This window comes from Cavia porcellus, unplaced genomic scaffold (genome assembly GCF_034190915.1).
Source record: "Cavia porcellus strain 051 isolate PalLab524CR breed Dunkin Hartley unplaced genomic scaffold, mCavPor4.1 scaffold_3, whole genome shotgun sequence".
NCBI lineage: Eukaryota > Metazoa > Chordata > Mammalia > Rodentia > Caviidae > Cavia > Cavia porcellus.
The window spans coordinates 121,412,098-121,429,557 of NW_026947486.1; the positions used below are offsets into that span (position 1 = coordinate 121,412,098).

The window sequence follows — 17,460 nt, forward strand, 5'->3', positions numbered from 1 at the left end:
GAGACTTATGACAAAATATCAGATTTCATCAATAAGGGCAGCTAAGAGTTGGGATTAAAATCGCTATTCCAGTTCCTTAGGAACAGTTTCTAGACTTAGCACTTTTCCCAATCTGCCTTTCCATTCTAATGCTCATGCTTTTACTATACATGCTCTAATTTCTTAAAACATTTGTTTTCAAACACAATTACAAAAACAAAAACGGGGAATATGGTTACTTCCGCAATTAGATCATATATCTTTAAAAAGTTTTAAACCTGGTTGTAGAAAGTTAATATCCTCCATCAGAACTTCATTAGCAAAAGGATAAATCCAATAAGCATGCCACAGCTCAAGTCCTATAGAAAGACATCCAAACAGGAAAGTGGAATGGCACAGTACTGTTGATAACACAGTGTCAAGGGCATGCTTGTGTATTAATAGAGAGTGGACTGCTGTTATGGCTGCTCTCCCGGAACATGTGACCACGGAGAGAGGAACATCCCATCCCTGTGGTGGAGCCTGTTCCCATCTGGCCCTCTACTGCAAGCATCCTCCAGAATGATCCTGGAGGGGAATCCAACACCTCAACTACTGATCCACACAGGCTACAAAATCCATTACATGAGGACAACTAAATATGACAACACAGAAGGCTCACACATTTGTGATGTGACAGGGCCTCCCTCAATCTCCTGAGGATATGTTTGTTGCTATGATGGCCATCACTCCTGTATGATCTTTTAAGTAGTATAACTCCTAAAACAAAAGGAGGAAATGTTTGGGACCACAAATTATAAATTGAGGCTAGACCCAGAGACCTTAATCGTCCCCTGATGCTGTGATGCTCTAGAAGACTACATCAACATAAGATCCTCATCAATTTAAGATCACTGCTGCCTTCTGAGTCATTGGAACTGACCCTCAACATAAGATCCTTTTCAGCATAAAATCACTGCCACCCTCTGAGTCATCTGATAATCCCTCAGATTGTGGCATACACCCAATAAATAGTTGCTAGCCTGGAATGTCATTGTCTCTGCCCATCCTGAGACATTGACCTCTCTACCTCCTTTTTTAAAAATTTTTTTTGTCTTTTTCCTTTTTATTGGTACCGGGGATCGAACTCACGACTGCCTGCTTGCAAGGCAGGTGCTTATGCCACTGAGCTAAATCCCCAGCCCCTCTACCTCCTTTTTATGAGTTATTAAATTTGTTTTTTTCTTTGTCCTTCACTGTACCCCCCCCATACAAGGCAGTTAGAGAACTTGGCCAGGTCCCCAGTAGAAGAAAATTTTATTAAATGTAGATTCAGTTTAAATGGGATTACATTGTGAATAGCACAAAAATGAGGCAATAATTTCTGAATTTTAAGATGATTATCCAGCTCAGCTAAAAGTCACTGATACCACTGATGAGTGACTAAAGCATCAACATATAAATTTTTGTCAGAAAACTTACTACTTAACCTAAGTGAAAATATCAACCAATGTCCATGTGAGGACATGAATTCATGAACAGCAACTATAAACTAAAGATACAAGTGGTTGGCAAAAATCAATGAGCATTCTGTGAGAATTTAATATTTATTTTAAAGTTGTTTACTGATAATGTGTTTTAAGTTTTCTGTTTTGAAGTGTCCATGATAAAGTGCTGTAATCTTTTAAAATCCAATTTTATAAATGCCTTTACTAAAGCAATCTGAAGATGAATTTTAGGTAATTACTAGATATGGAGCTGGCAGAATGTTCTCCCCCCACCCTCCGAAGATAAGAAAATGACCACATTTAGATTTTATAAGCTTAGTGTACTCTTAGGAAAGCTATTGCCATATAAGGAAAGAAATATAGGAGTTGGAAGGAAATGACATTATAGCTTTCTAATTAAAATAAGCCAAGAAAGGAAATTCATTCAGCAATGTAATATAGAAATTATTTGTTTATATTTGTAAGGAAGTAAAATGTAAGCACTAGGCTTTTAAAGCTTTTTTTTGGTACCAGGGATTGAACTCATGACCTCACACTTACCAGGCAAGCACTTGAGCTGCTGAGCTAAATCTCAGGCCCCACTGTTAAAGTTTTTGCTCTAAACTAGTGATGGCAAACCTATGGCATGTGTGCCAGCGGGCGTGCAGAGATCTCTGTTGGAACTTGAGCCAAGTTGTGACAGCAGCTGAGCATTGGATAACAGTTTTTTTTTTTTAAATACTGAGGTTCAGTATTTATAAATATTTGTAATTCAATATTCAGGTTTATTTGCAGTATGGGCACTTTGTATTAAATAAGTGAGTTTGGGGTTGCAACATGGGTACTTGGTCTCTAAAATGTTCACCATCACTGGTCAAAACTAAACAGAAAAACCTGGCATTAAAAACCAAATTACAGATCAGTATTAGTGATGGTTTGGGAAAAGGCTTTCTAGAGTTTTGTGTAAAGATTTCAGTTAGTGGTTAAAATAGATATGGGTTAGTGAAATGAAACCAAATGTATGCCAGATGTGGTAGCACAAGCCTATAATCCCAGCACTCAGTAGTCTGAGGCAAGATGATCGTTGCAAGTTTGAGACCAGCATGGGCTACAAAGTGAGCTCAAGACCAGCCTGAACTGCATAATGAGAACCCATCTCAAAAAGACGAGAAAAAAGAAAAAAAGAAAAAAGAACCCAAGAAACCAAATGTTTGAGTGTGTGTGTGTGTGTGTGTGTGTGGAGGGGGGGGTAATCTGTTTTCCTGTAGTAACTACTTATTTTTCAAAGTAATTTTTTTTCTTTTTGGAAGGTGTTTGTGGGGAGCACTGATGATATAGGGTTCCCATCTACTCTTTTTTTTTTTCTGCAGGAACAGACATGATATTCACAAACTGTTGGCTGACTGATAGGTCTTTATTCCTCCAAGACTGAGCATGGAAGCCAGGGTTAGAGATAAGGCTTCATTAACATCTGCCTGATAGGGTTTTGGGGGAGTACCAGTTCACTGAGCTTTAGTTCCCTCATTTATCACATAAAGCTGAGAATGACTTTCAATATATAAAGACAGATATTTGTCCTTGCCTGATCATTATCTGTGGAGACAGACCAGTGACATATCTCAGAAGGGAGAGGGACTTTTTCCTTAAGTTCATGGTAGAAGTATTGCTTCACTGGGAAATGTTGTAGCTTGGCATAACTGACGCCTTCTTGAGCTCTGCATTTAACTAACATCCTGTATTTGACCCAGGAAAATGGAGAATTACTCAGGGTACAAGTCCCATGAGAAAAGCACCCACAGGAAAAATATTAACCTGCTCAACAAAGAAAGAGGATACAGGTGTCAACCAAAAATTAATATAAAATTCTAGCTAAATTGTTTCAAACAGGATTTTTTTGTGGTTTTCTTTTTTAAAAGATCTGTAACTTTCCAGTTCAGGGCCACTCGGTGGGACTCTGGAACACAGGTCTCTCCGCGAGTGGTCACTGAGCTCAGCTAATTAAACCCCAAATTTATCAGGCTGCTTGGATTCCAATATTGTCCATGAACCCACTTCAGGAAACACTTTCAGTGAAAGTAGAGGCAGGGGACAGACGAGGTGACTAAATGTCAGAAAGGAGATCAAAAGCCAAGCAGTGTGGTGCTCGCCTGCAATCCCAGAACTCTGGGAGGCTCAGAGAGGATTGTAATTTTGAACCTAACCAGGGCAATTTAGCAAGACCCTGTCTGAAAACATGAAAAAGGGGTTAGAAATGCATCTCAATGGGAAGAATTCATCCCCTGTACTGCCAAGAAAGGAAGGAGAGAAGGAAGAAGGAAAGACAGCTAAATAGCATTACATGGGTCTGTCTGACTCACTTGCTTTATGATTCACTTGCTTTTAAAAGGTTGTAGCAGCAGGCAATGTTGGGGCTCATGTACAGTTCAGATTTGTTCGTTTGTTTTAAACAGTCTGCTGTGTATTCCAGACCGGCCTTGAACTATGTAGCTCACACTGGACTCTTAACTCGCAGCAATTCTCCTGCCTCAGCCTCCCTAGTGCTTGGATGACAGGAGTGCGCCACCACATCCGGCTGGAATTAAGATTTCGTGCAAAGCTTTCAAAGTTTTTGAGCTAGGCCGACAAATTCTTACGCAAAAGGTGGCCTCTAGAAAGCAATGGGCTGAGTTTGTTATCAGACGGAGGGACTCTCTTCGAAAGAGACCCAAAACAAGGTCCTGTAAAGCTCGCGGGAACAGTGAGTCAGGCGCGGAGGTGGTGTCCAGGCCCAGACTCGCATGGGTCTGATAAGGGACTGATAAGTCACTGTAGAAGTCATTCCGAAGGGTGCAACCTGTTTGGGGGCGGGGCTGGGGCCCGGCGTGGTTTCCATTCTCGGGGCTATAGCCCTGCCTAACCACAAAATCTACACCAAGAGCCTTTTTTCCGGGACTCCCTATTGGTCCACTCTGCAGCTTCTTTCTCTACTCTGCGTTCTTGCTACGCTTGTCGCTCATCTGCGTATAGCCAATCAGCACCTCTAGCTTGGCCTACTGCACCAAAGAAGGGGCAGTTCCTCCCCTCGCACCAATAAATGCGCAGACTTACGCTGTGAGGGCGGGCCTGTAGCTGTAAATGAGCCAATCACTTGTCTCCAGTGACTGGTGGCGCAGAAGGCACTCACTCACGCTCTCGCGTCCTCAAGATGGCGGCGGCCAAGGACGGTTGTGGTTTGGCAGAAGCGGCTACGGGGAATGGGCGGCGGCTTCACTTGGGTATTCCTGAGGCCGTGTTTGTGGTAAGAGTCCCTCTGTTCCTGACGTCTTGGCTTGAGGTTGAGGACTGTTTCCTTTTGGCCCTCGCCCTCAGCTGTATTGGGGGGAAGGACCTGAGCTGAAGGTCCACGTAGCAAGCCCTCGGCCGCTCTCCTTCCCCCTCAGGACCGTCTGAGGTAGTCCTGAGGGAACGCGACTCGAGAAGACCTTAGGAGAGCGGAGGCAGCAGGTGCGGAGAGGGCACCCGCGGAGGGCGAGGCAGGCGGAACCGCATCTGCAGTATGGGTCTGAGTGAGCCGGGCAGTCCCCTAGAGGACAGGCTGTAGGGAAGAGATGACCTCGGAATGTCCCTGCGGGAGTGGCAGAGGACAGTGGTGCGAAGAAAAATGGGCTGTGCCGAAGCCGTGCGGGTGGGACTCGGGTGTCCGGACGCGTCCGGTAGGCAGAGGGCTGTTGCTAGCAGGTGTCTTAGAAAAACCACCCCGTGGCCCTACTTGCCCTTAGGTGCGTTTTTCAGGTAACGTGATAGAGAAGGCATTACACGCAGTTGAGAGCAGAGGCGGAGAATGCAATTTGAGGTTGTCGCAGAATCGGGAGACCAAGCCATCAAATAAAGAGAAGGTGGTAGAAGCTACGACCTTAGCCACTCATCGAGCTATCCACAGATAGTGTTGGGAAGCTGTTAAAATAATGGCAGAAACCTCTGAATGGCTTTCCTCTTTAGTTGTACTGAGCCACTGTAAAATCTCAAGGGAATTTTCTCTACTGTTTTGTTAATCATGTCTAGCATTCTTCAACACATTCCTTTTATTTAGACCACACTTTCTATCGTATATTTGCATTTTTATTGAATTTTGTAATTACTTTCATTATTGTTTTCTGTTTGAGCTGTGCCATTTATTTCTTTATATTTATCTCAGCTGATTGTAACAACATTTGCTGAATGTCAGATATTTTCTTAATGATTTTACAAAACCCTAGGGGTAGTTACTGTTACCATTATTATCATTTTGTACATAATGAGACTGAGAAATAGAGCCCTTGAGGTACCCGCCCCAGGTAGGACAGGATGTAGAGGTGAATTTGAGTTTGGGCCATCTGTGGGTGCCAGATCTTCTACCTACTCTCCTGGGCTGCTGCTGGGAGTATAGTAAGGTAATTCTCTTTCTTCATACTGGATTCCCTGGAGTTTCTTCTGGTCTTAGCATGGAGCCTGACACATAGTATAAACTCCTAAGTTAGTACAACATCCATAGTGCTCAGTTAGAGACAACTTAAGAAATTAATTCAGGAAAATACACTTTATCTGAAAATCTTATAAAGTCTTATAATGCTTTGACCCCTAAAGTTGTAATGGCTTATTTTTTCTAGGCCTTAAAACGTCCACCATCATAGGTAGAACGAACACTAGATTCTACATAGATGAGAATTTGAAACTCACCTTTGTTTCCCAGTTGTGGCTTAGCCTTGAACATAATACTTTGCCACTTTGAGCCTGTTTCTTTAACTTGCAAGTATAGTAGGTGCTTAATAGATATTACTTTCTACGCTAATAGCAGGTAGTATACCACGGTTATTAAAGTTTCATGTGGCCTTTTCCCCAGCTCTCCTAGTACAGTAATTTTTTTCTTTCAGTGCTTGAATTGTCCTTTTTATCCTTATCTATCTGGTAAACTCTTCATTTTTCATTATCTGGTTTAGATATTACCTCCTTGAAGTTTTTCCTGACCTGTATTTTAGAACAAAGTTCTTGGTATTTTGTTTTATATTCCCATAGCACATTAAAATTTTTTAAATGGTAAACTACTTTTGCTTATTTATTTCAAGAGATTGTTCTGTTTACCTTTTAGATTTACACTACTTTATCACAACTGCTCTATACTTGAAGCATTTGTGGCTCACCTTGGGAACCTGGTGACCCTACTTGGCATGATTTCTGTTGCAGAATTTGTTGAATTAAAAATAAGTAATCAAGTCACTAATTTCAATGTACACTATGTTTAATCATTTTATGACACACAAATAGGCAATGTCTTTGATGACAGGTAATTTTCATATGTACAGTGCTACTAGGACCACATGGGAAATACATAAAGCAAATGAGGTCATTCTTCTCTCCATACTTAATGAATAAAAATTAAAAGGTGAAGGAAAATAAATTAGGTATATAATGTATATAAATTGTCTGAAATGGTCTCTACTTTTTTTCCTGTGCTACTGGGGATTAAATCCAGGGAAACTGTGCTATATCACCAGCCCTCTTTTATTTTTTATTTTGAGATGCCTGGCTAAGTTGCCCAGGCTCACCTCCTGACTCTTGATCTTCCCACCTCAGGTTCTTAAAACACTGTGATTACTGGGGTGAGCTCCAAACAAACAGCTTCTCTAAGTTTTTATAAATATTTTTATAGTTAAAAACAAGCCTTTGGAGAAAAAGAAAGCCTTTTATGTTTTCAAAAGAAAATAGTAAACAATCAGATTAGTGGTATAAACTCTAAAATTTGTAATATATTCTTGTTTTTAAAGGAAGATGTAGACTCCTTCATGAAACAGCCTGGGAATGAGACTGCAGATACAGTACTAAAGAAGCTGGATGAGCAGTACCAGAAGTATAAGTTTATGGAACTCAATCTTGCTCAAAAGAAACGGAGGTAAGTAAAAAAAAAATCTTTTTAAAAAAATCTTACAAGGCTTGAACTTTTTTTGTTGTTTTTGAGGCAAGGTCTCACTAATGTGGTCCAGGTTGGTCTTGAAGTCTTGATCCTATGCTTCCAACCTTCTGAGTGCAGGGATTACAAGCTTCACCTCAAGCCTTACATACAATAAAATATCCATATATCAGATGTTTAGTTTGATGAATTTTGACAAATGTATCCAATTCTCTCCAGAATTGATTCTTGCCCAGATCGGAATATTCCATAACCCCAGGAAATTCATGACTCTAGTCACACTCCCCACCTCCATAACCATTTTTTCCACCATGTTTGTTGTAAAGTGAAATAAATGGAAGTACTGGTAGCTGTTTTGTTTCAATTTTCTTAGTATAATACTTTGAAAATCCTCTTCAATATTGTGTATATTAGTAAATTAGTTTTAAGAGCTGAATTGTGTCTCATTGTGTATAGATTTGCTACAGTTTTAGTATATTTTAATGTTTGTCTGCTGGTGGACATTTGGATTTTTTCCTCCTTTTGGTTTTGTCTTGATATGAGTATATATTTTCATTTCAATATCCAGAGGTTGAATTGCTGAACCATGTGTTTGGTTTTATGAGAAACTAGCAAGGCCCTCCAGAGTGACTATACCATTTTATGTTCCCACCAGAAGTATACAGGAGTCTCAACTATTTCACATCCTTACTAGCACTTGGTGTTGCTACTATAAAGGTAGTTTTGCAAACATAACAGAATGAATATTGAAAACTTCATACCAAATTGTCTAGGATCATAGCATTGATCTTTTTAATTTTGCTAATGAAAGATCCATAAGAGATTGACTTTCCTAAGATTTAGTGATTAATAGGCATAGGTGAAAAAAAATCTTTGCTCTCAGTTCTTACTATATTTTTTGTGCTGGGACTCAACTCAGGACCTTGCACTTACTTGCCAGGCAGGTGCTGTGCTGCTGAGCTAAATCCCCAGCCCTTACTATATTTTTATATAGCTTTTAAAGTGAATTTGCTATAATCTTTGTGGATATTTTTGTTGTGTAGGTCTCAGTATTGTACTGTTGGTTAAATATTTATGAAATATCAACCATATGTGAAATAAAGTTCAATAACTGCTTCCAGCACAGCATAAGGACATAGTCTAGGGTGTTTGCTAGGTATGTAAATAGAATAAGTGTACCACACAGAGCAGTAGAGATGCTTTGGTACAAAGTACTATTAGCACAGGACAAGGCATGAATCTAAAGGAAGCTTCTAAGAGTAGCAGATGACTAACATTTCAAAGATGCAAGTTTGAAAGCAGATGAAAGGGAAAGGTAGTCTGGATATAAGGTACATAATTTTGTTTTTAGATAAATATTATTTGATTTTGGTAAAAATGGAAGAAATTTGAATATAGGTTGAATATTAGATGAGGTAAAAAGTCATTGACATGGAAAGATAGTGTTAATGGACAATGTACATATACTGCATTTGTGATGATAAAAGTTTATTTTTATCTTTAAAAAGAAGAATAAAGCATTAGATTAGAGATAGCCTGCAGGGAGGTTACATAGAGAAGAGAATGAATTTGAAATAAGCCTTGGGAGAGAGGGGGAAATTTCCCTATCAAAAAAAGTTAATATTGCTAACTCTAGTACTGTGGTACAGTTGAACACTCAATGCAACTTTGCATAGGACTTTATGGCCTAATGTGGGGGTAACAATTATAGCATATACCTGCACCCTTCCTAACTAGATATACTTGGGAAACATTAGTGAATCTAAGAATGTATCTGGCCCTGGGGAGATAACAGTCTAGTGGGATCTGGAGATAACAGTCTAGTGGGATCTAGACAGTAAAACTTTTATAATTATTGTGTGCCTAACATGTTCCAGGCATCATCCTAGGCACTTAAACATAAAAATTTGTGTCCTCATAGAGCTGACTTTCTAGTGAGACAAAAATTTATATCGTAGGTTACAAGGTGCTTAGGTGCTATGCAAATAGGAAATAAAGTAAAGGGAGAGGGTGTGGATGTCAGTAGGTAGCAGTGGCTAAGGGTTTTGAGAAAGTGAATAACATGATCAGACTATGAATCATTTGGGTTGTTGGTTGATAATCTCGAGGGAAGAAGCAAGGCCTTTTTCCTAATAAGGTAAAGTTAGTGATAACTTGGACCAGGGTGGTAGCAGTGAGGGATGGTAGGTAAGAGTCAAATTCTGAATTTAGTTTGAAGTTGGAACCAGCATGATCCTGGTGGATTAGAGCTGGACTGTGAAAGTGAGGTATGGAAAGGCCTCTGAGGTCAAAATTGTTGGGAAAATAGTTGTCTTCTGCAATGGGCAAGGGTGGACAGAGCAGTTTGAGGGAAAAACTAGATCAGTTCTGGACATATTTGAGAATCCTTTTGGACATCCAAGTGAAAATGCTAAATAGGCAATTAAATATGAGTCTGAAATTTGGAAGAGGTCTAGGCTGCAGATAAAAAATGGGGAATCATCCAGAAAAAAAATCAAGATTAAAAAGAAGCTGCCAGTGAGGTCAGAGGAAAACGAGGAGACTGTAGAGTTCTGGAAGCCAAATTAGGAAAATCTCAGAGGAATAAAATCTGTGTGAAATAACTGCTAATGGCTAAGGTAAAATGAGAACTGAGAATGGACTTGAATTACACAAAGTGGAAGTTACTGGTGTTTTAGATGGGAACAGCACCTGTGAAAGTATTTTTAAAACAGAGTAGTAGAATAACTAGATGTAGTGAATAAAGAAAACTGAGTTTTATCCATTTAATAGTGGATTGGTTCTCTTTTATTTGTATGAATTCTTTTTATGCATTGGGTATTGCTATGGTTTAGAACTAGAACATTTGCTCCAAAGTCTCATGTGTTTAGAGGTGGGACTTCTGGGAGATGAGTGGCTCATGGGGTGATATACTTATCAGTGGATTAATCTGGTGAGTTTCTATAGCTAAATGAACTGTTAGGAGATGGGGGTCTGCTTGGAAGAGGCAGGTCACTACTGCGTGATCTGGAAAGGTGGATCTCCCTCTCCAACTCATCTCTTCTTTGCTTTCTAGCTGCCAATGTGTGAGCAGCTTTCCTCTGTCAGGCCCTAACATTTTGCCCTTCTTGTTTTGGATCCTGCTGACTGTGGACCGAATCTCTGAAAACCAAGTTCCAAGATAAAACTTTTACTTCTTTAAGTTGTGGGTGTTGGGTATTTTGTCCTAATGATGAGAATGTGGTTAAGAGTTGCTAATCCTTTAAGGTTAAGTATTAGTCTGTTTTCCAATTGCTGAGGCACAATATCTGATTCCCACAATTTAAAAGGAGAAGTGTAATTTGGCTCTTGGTTTTGGGGAATTCAGTGCATGGTTGGCCAGTTCTAAGGCAGAGGCATCGTGGCAGAAGGGCCATCTGGAGCATGAGTGCTTTAGCTCATGACATCTCAGAGACAGAGCAGAGAAGCAGTGCCATAGAGAAAGGACAAGACAGACAGAACCTGAGATCACGCCTTCGTGTGATCCCTTAGATGGATTCCAAGCCAATTAAGTTGACATAATCAAGCTTAAATAGGTTGTATGTATGAGAAAGTGTTTTTCCTTTTGTAAAATGTCCTTTCTTATTGCTTGTGGTTTTTTTGACTAGCATTTCTTTTTTTTTTTTTTTTAATCGGTACTGGGGATCAAACTCATGACTACCTGCTTGCAAGGCAGGCGCTTATGCCACTGAGCTAAATCCCTACCCCCCTGACTAGCAGTTCTTAATTTAAATATTTCCAGAAAAATTCTCCTTTATAGTTAGTACAAAAAGTATCTTGTTTACAATTCTTTCTTATATTTCACATTCAAAAAAGCAAACACTTATTTTCTTCTAAAAGTTTTTTTGCTTTTCATATGTAAGGTCTTAGTTCCTTAAAACTTCTTTTTATCTATAAGTAAATATTTGATTCAGGACCATTTTTTTTTATCTTTTTGCTGTATTAGAGTTTGAACTTAGTGATATCTACCACTGAGTAACATCTCCAGCCCTTTTTAAATTTTGAGACAGAGTCTTGCTATCTGCCCAGGATGGGCTTGAAATTGTGATCCTCCTGTCTCAGACTCTAGAATAACTGGTGTTACAGACATGCACCACCATGCCCAGGAACCATTTGATGTTAATGTAGTCTGATTCGGTAATGCTCAGTGCTTTTTTCTAGCCTGTTTAGGAAATCTTTGTCTATCCCAAGTTTATGAAGTCCTTATGTTTTGTTCTAAAAGCTGTGATTTTTAGGCTTGTTTCTTTGCTGTTTTGAAGAGGCAGAGAATATCTAGTTGTGTCCCTTTTTTAGGATGTTCAATGCACACATCCATTAATTTTGAGTTGAAAATGATGATATTCAAATTCATTTTTTTCATTTATTAAAAAGCTGGCCTATTTTTATAAAGAGAAATGTCACTTCATGTACTGTTTAGTAAATTTGACTTGTAGGAAATCAGTTCACTGCTCAGTGTGTTACCCTGGCAGGAGTCTTATCCTTGTGTCCCCCTCATCCCCGCAGCTCTGTGTTCTCTTCCAACAGAGGAATTTTGAATTTCCTCTGGACCTTGGAATGGTTTGAGGTGCGAATGCTGGCTTATTGCCAGCTATTCATCTTAACAAAGCAATTTTGGTCTTGTTTTATGTTTCAGTGTGTTAGATACATGCAATTTAAGGGTTTTTATGTATTCTTGGATTTAACTATATGTAATAAGGCTTATTGTCTTAAATTTTGTTTTGTTGGATACTTATAATATGCTTGGTTGTTCTTTGGTTAATTTGCCTTGGTGTGTTTCTTTTACAGTTTCTACTTCCAAACTGTTTATTACTTACGTTTAAGGATGTTCTGTGTGAACAACATGTGGTTGTTTTTAAGTTCATCCTTTTTAGATAAACTAATTTTTGGAACTTTAAAAATCACCCACTTTTGTTGTTATTTCAATATAATTTGTCTATGAGTGAATATCTTCATGCTTTTCTTAATTAATATATGTCAACTTCCTATAACTATGGATGCCTGTCTAGTTTACCTTTTCCCATAGAAGATTTTGTTTTTGCCAGGAGCTACTGAGGGGATACCAGCCTTAGACCATTTGAACCTAGTTTTAGGTTCTTGTATTTCATCTCAGAATACCCACTGAGATGCAAGGACGAGGCCCAATTGGAATGGGCACCTTCCCTCCTAACATTACCTTTTGCCAGTCCTTAGTGTTCAGCCCAAAACCTTTTATGTTTTTTTCCCTTTTTATTTTTCTGAAATTTTCCTCACCCACATGATTTGGCTATGCAGCAGTCATATTTTTGTGCATGATTTAATTGCTTTGCAGCAGATGGCTGTATGTAGTTTGAACCCTAATCTTTTCTTTATTTAAGTTGTAAATCTTTTCTTGTAGCCTATCTTTTAACTTTACTTTCAAATTGTATAAAAGTTTCTTAGTATTTCATAATCTCCATGTGGGCATCTTTTACCATTAACCTAATCATCAAAATTTTTTTCTAGTTTTTGTAACTGACCCATAATAATTGTACATATCTATGGAGTATAATGAGATATTTCATTACATGTATTCAATTTATAATGATCAAATAAATATTTTAGCATTTCCATCTCATTGTTTTGTTTGGAGGCTTTGAGCTCCTCTATTCTAGTTCTTCATAAAATATAAAATATTCTAAACTATAGTCACTCTACTGTGTTATGAACCCCTAGAACTTATTACCTTTGTATAACTGTTTTGGTACCAAATATTCAACCTTCTTCTGTCTTCCCCTTTCCCTTCCCTTCCTTTCACTATTCTACTGTCTTCTATTTTGAGATCAACTGTTTTAGTTGCCATGTGTGATTTTTGTCTAAATCTGGCTTATGTCACTTAACATACTGTCCTCCAGATTCATCAGTGCTGTCATAAATGATAAGATTTAATTTTTTTATGGCTGAATAATACTCTGTTGCATGTCTTTTTTGTGTGTGTTATAGGGACTCAACCCAGGATCTTCACAATGAGCTACATTTCTGGCCCTTTTAAGTTTTTAATTTTGAGACAGTTTTGCTAAGTTACCCAGGTGGGACTTGACCTTGTGATCCTTCTGCTTCAGCCTCCCTCAGTGCTGGGATTACAGCCATGTTCTGAACCTTTACTCTAGTATATGAAATGGCCATAGTGCAGAGGTTTGTTTCTGGTTGTTTTCTGTCCCATTCCATTTGTGTATGGTTTTTGTGCCAGTACTGTTGTTTCTGTTACTAAGGCTTTGTAGTATAAATTGAAATTGGGTTTTGTGATACATTCAGTGTTACTTTTTTGATCTGGATTACTTTGGCTGTTTGGGATCTTTTGTGCTTGCATATGAATTTTAAGATTTTTTTTCTGGTTCTGTGCAGAATTTCATTAATATTTTGATGGGGATTTTATTGGCTCTTTAGATACTGTTGTTTTATACATATTTGTATCTTAATGTCTAAAATATTGTAAATACTTCAGAAAGTAAAATGTCAGAGTTTACATATGAAATAAGATATTTTTAAATTTGTGAATAGTCCTAATGAGAACATATCACTGGAAAATGCAAAACTATTAAGTGTATGTGCTGGTATTTTTGCCTGCAAAATACTACTGCCCGTTTTCCTTATTCACAGATTGAAAAGTCAGATTCCTGAAATCAAGCAGACTTTGGAAATTCTAAAATACATGCAGAAGAAAAAAGTAAGTGCATTTTTGTTTGTAAATTTGACCAGACCAGGGTACTTTGGCAGACTTGTCTTCTTCGACTCATTGGTTGTTGGTATCTAATCTATGTTATATGACCCAGGGTGACTTCTTGAGCATGTACGCTAATGTTTCAAAATGCTTCTGTAAAAACAGGCTTTCCCTAAAAATTATGTTCAATTCTAAGGCCCACTTGGATTGCTTTATTTATGTGTAGTGTTTGTAAAGTTTAATTCAATTAGAGATTGCATTTTGGTACAAAAAGAAAATATTTATTTTGAAATAACAAGCACGTAGGGATTTTTGTTGGTTACTGTCATCCTCCCTAAGAATTAGAAGTGAGTGTAAAATTTATAGAGCTGGAAAAATCTTAGGGACAGTCTATTTCAGGTTCTCATTTTGTAGTTGAGTAAAATAATTACAGAGAGGTTAGTTAACACTTGACCAATATCACATAGCTAGTTAAATTTCATAAGTGTATTGTATTCAAAAGATTGTGTGCACACATGATTTATTACTTGAATGATAAAATACCTACCTCTATTTTTAGTATATAATAGTATGGTGAACTTTATAAGAGGATTTCAGAAACTGATTGTTTGAGAACGAATTATCAGTAAAGTAATGGTAATAGCTAATTCTTACATAGCACTTATATAATTTGCATATAGTACTTTGTGAGCGAGGTTGTGTGTGTGTGTGTGTGTGTGTGTGTGTGTTTGTGTGTGTGTGTGTGTGTGTGTTAGTGAACTCAGTACTTACCAGTGTCTTGGTAGATGCGCACAGACTTTTATTTTGAGACAGGGTCTCACTGTACACAGGGTGGCCAGGAACTAACTATAACTGAAGCAGGCTTCAAACTCACGGTGATCCTCCCACCTCAGCCTCCCAAGTGCTGGAATTACAGGCATGGGCCACCATGCCCACCTCTGTTACTTTATAGATTATTTTATAGATGAGGAACCTGAGATATGGAGAGATTAAATGAGCAAATTTATATTCCCAGCTGTCTGGTGGTACTGTTCATTTCTTTTCTAGCTATACTTAGTCTGTATGATGGTAGTATTTTAAATATCTTAGGTTCAGCTGTAGAATCTGAGTTTTATAATCTTAACATCAAACTGGCCTATTTCTGGTACTGTCATTTTTTTTAAAGGAGTCTACCACTTCACTGGAAACCAGATTCTTACTGGCAGATAACCTGTACTGCAAAGCTTCAGTTCCTCCTACTGATAAAGTGTGTTTGTGGTTGGGGGTAAGTAAATTATATTTGACATTTCATGATATGTCTGTAAACCAGTGTATTTTGCCCAGGAAAAAAGGACTGCTTGAGCTGTGGAAAGTATTGATCTCCTTTTCATTGTAGAAGGAATGAAAGGGCAGAATTACAGTGGTCTCTATGAGAAGCTGACTAGAATTAGGAATGTGGTAATGATAGTAGCAAAAGCATGGTGAAGTCTCTCCTAATCAAGACAAAACTGACCAAATCCTACTTTTCCAATTGTTTTATCTCTGTTAAATATAATAGAAGGAAGAGCGATAGAAGTAAAATAGAAAGTACTGCTGAACTTCCATTGTTTCTTCTATGACAGAGTTTAATAGTTCTAGAAAGAGGCCCCTGAGTTTAAGGGGCCACCACATCCCACTCAGGAAAGGGATGTGTGTGTGTGTGTGTGTGTGTGTGTGTGTGTGTGTGTGTGTAGATTCACACCTATTTTTTTCTGTTAACATTTTTGGGAATAATAAATATACATGTATTTGATCTTCTTTGTTTTCAATATCTATGGTCTTACCTATTTTTAGATATTAGGTCTTTTCCACTTTCTTGTGACCTTCTATTTTCTCTTAAGAGCTATTTGGTTTTATTTTGTCTACTGTCTTTCATAACTGTTTTTCTCTTCTTCATTTTCCTTGCTTAATTCTATTTCTTTTCATCTTTTTGTTTTGTTTTATACTTCTTAGTTGAATGTTTGAATCCAGATTTCCCTTGTAGACCAGCATTTGCCCCAATCTTACCTTTGATGAGAAGATTTTGTCCTGGTACTTGTTAATAGCTGGTACTCAGTGAACAAAGTAGAACTTGGTGTTGACAGCTTCATGACTTGCTACTGTGTTCTAGCTAAAACAATTTGTTTTGGTACTCATTGTGCCTTTCAGAACCAATTAACTGCAAGTACTAAGGTACAAGTGTACAATAAACTAGATGGCTTTTTTCCCTACTCTTATTTGTTTATTTCATTAGTACATGTTCACAGTATATAATGATTACATTTATCATGGGGAGTTTGTACATTTACATAACACATTTTAATTCTTGCTTAGATGGCTTTTTTTGAGTTTTTAAAATCCTTATTTATTTTTATTGCTAATATGTACATCACAAGAAACAAAAACACAAAAAATAAGGTACAAAGTTATGCAGAGTCATTAGCAGCTTAGCTGAATGTTCTTCTAATTTCCATATGTACATATATGACGTGCCATTTTGTGTGACTGAGTTTATACAGTGTATGTCATGCTTTTCCACACATCATGAATATTCACCAATTCAAAATCCCAAAGCTACAAAAGTAATTTTTGATAACTAAGAACACAATATGTCAGCTCAATCTGTAGAAAAATTATAATATTGTCTTTCTTGGGAAAAAAATTTTACTGAAGATAAAAATGACAACAGGTCTCTAGATAATTTGGCAAAGTTACAGTTGTAGTGCTGAAATTAGATGGCTTAAACAACAGAAATTGATTGTCTTAGGGTTTCAGAGGCCACAAGTACGAGATCAACCCTGGGATCAATGTTAGCTTCTGAGGGTTGTGAGAGAAAATCTGTTCCAGTTCTTTCACTTAGCGTCTGGTGTTTGCTAACAGTCAGTCTTTGGCATTTTTTGATGTATAGATGTTTCACTGATCTCTGCTTTCATCTTTATGTAGGTGACGTGTCAAAATTTCCCTTTTTATAAAGGCATCAGCTACACTGGTTTATAGCCTGCCCTTATGAACTCATTTTAACTTGGTTACCTTTGTAATGACTATTTCAAAATAAGCTCACATTCTGAGGCATGCAGGGTAAGAATTCAAGTGCATTTTTGGTGAGACACAGTTCATTCTGTAATGTTCAACATAAGCTTGCACTCACATGTACCCAGAGTTAGGGCTTTAGTGTATCTTTTGGAGGACATAGTTCAGCTCATCATATATAACATCCTAATTCATTTTCTTGCTTCTGCCTTTGTTTTCCTAAAGCCTTTCCAGCACAGCAGGCAGAGTGATACATTAAAATCTGTCCACTAGTCCATCCAAAATTTTACATAGATTTCTCATTTCATTCCAAGGTAAAGCCTGAGTTGTCTGACAAGCTTATACACAGCCTGGTACTCTTCGATACTTAC

General features: G+C 37.9%; 1 protein-coding gene across 2 annotated transcripts in view; it reads left to right on the forward strand.

The window, feature by feature from the left end:
* Positions 1-4,563: 4,563 nt before the first annotated feature.
* The window catches only part of Vbp1 (VHL binding protein 1), a 30,096-nt gene continuing 17,199 nt past the window's right edge, over positions 4,564-17,460 (forward strand). The window contains exons 1-4 of one of the 2 annotated variants that reach the window (XM_013141207.3): positions 4,564-4,722; positions 7,226-7,350; positions 14,002-14,068; positions 15,228-15,326. In XM_013141207.3, the coding sequence (XP_012996661.1) occupies positions 4,630-4,722; positions 7,226-7,350; positions 14,002-14,068; positions 15,228-15,326 (384 nt within the window). In that variant the 5' untranslated portion in view covers positions 4,564-4,629. The remainder of the gene's footprint in view (positions 4,723-7,225; positions 7,351-14,001; positions 14,069-15,227; positions 15,327-17,460) is intronic. The other variant, XM_003462121.5, reaches the window with a different exon arrangement.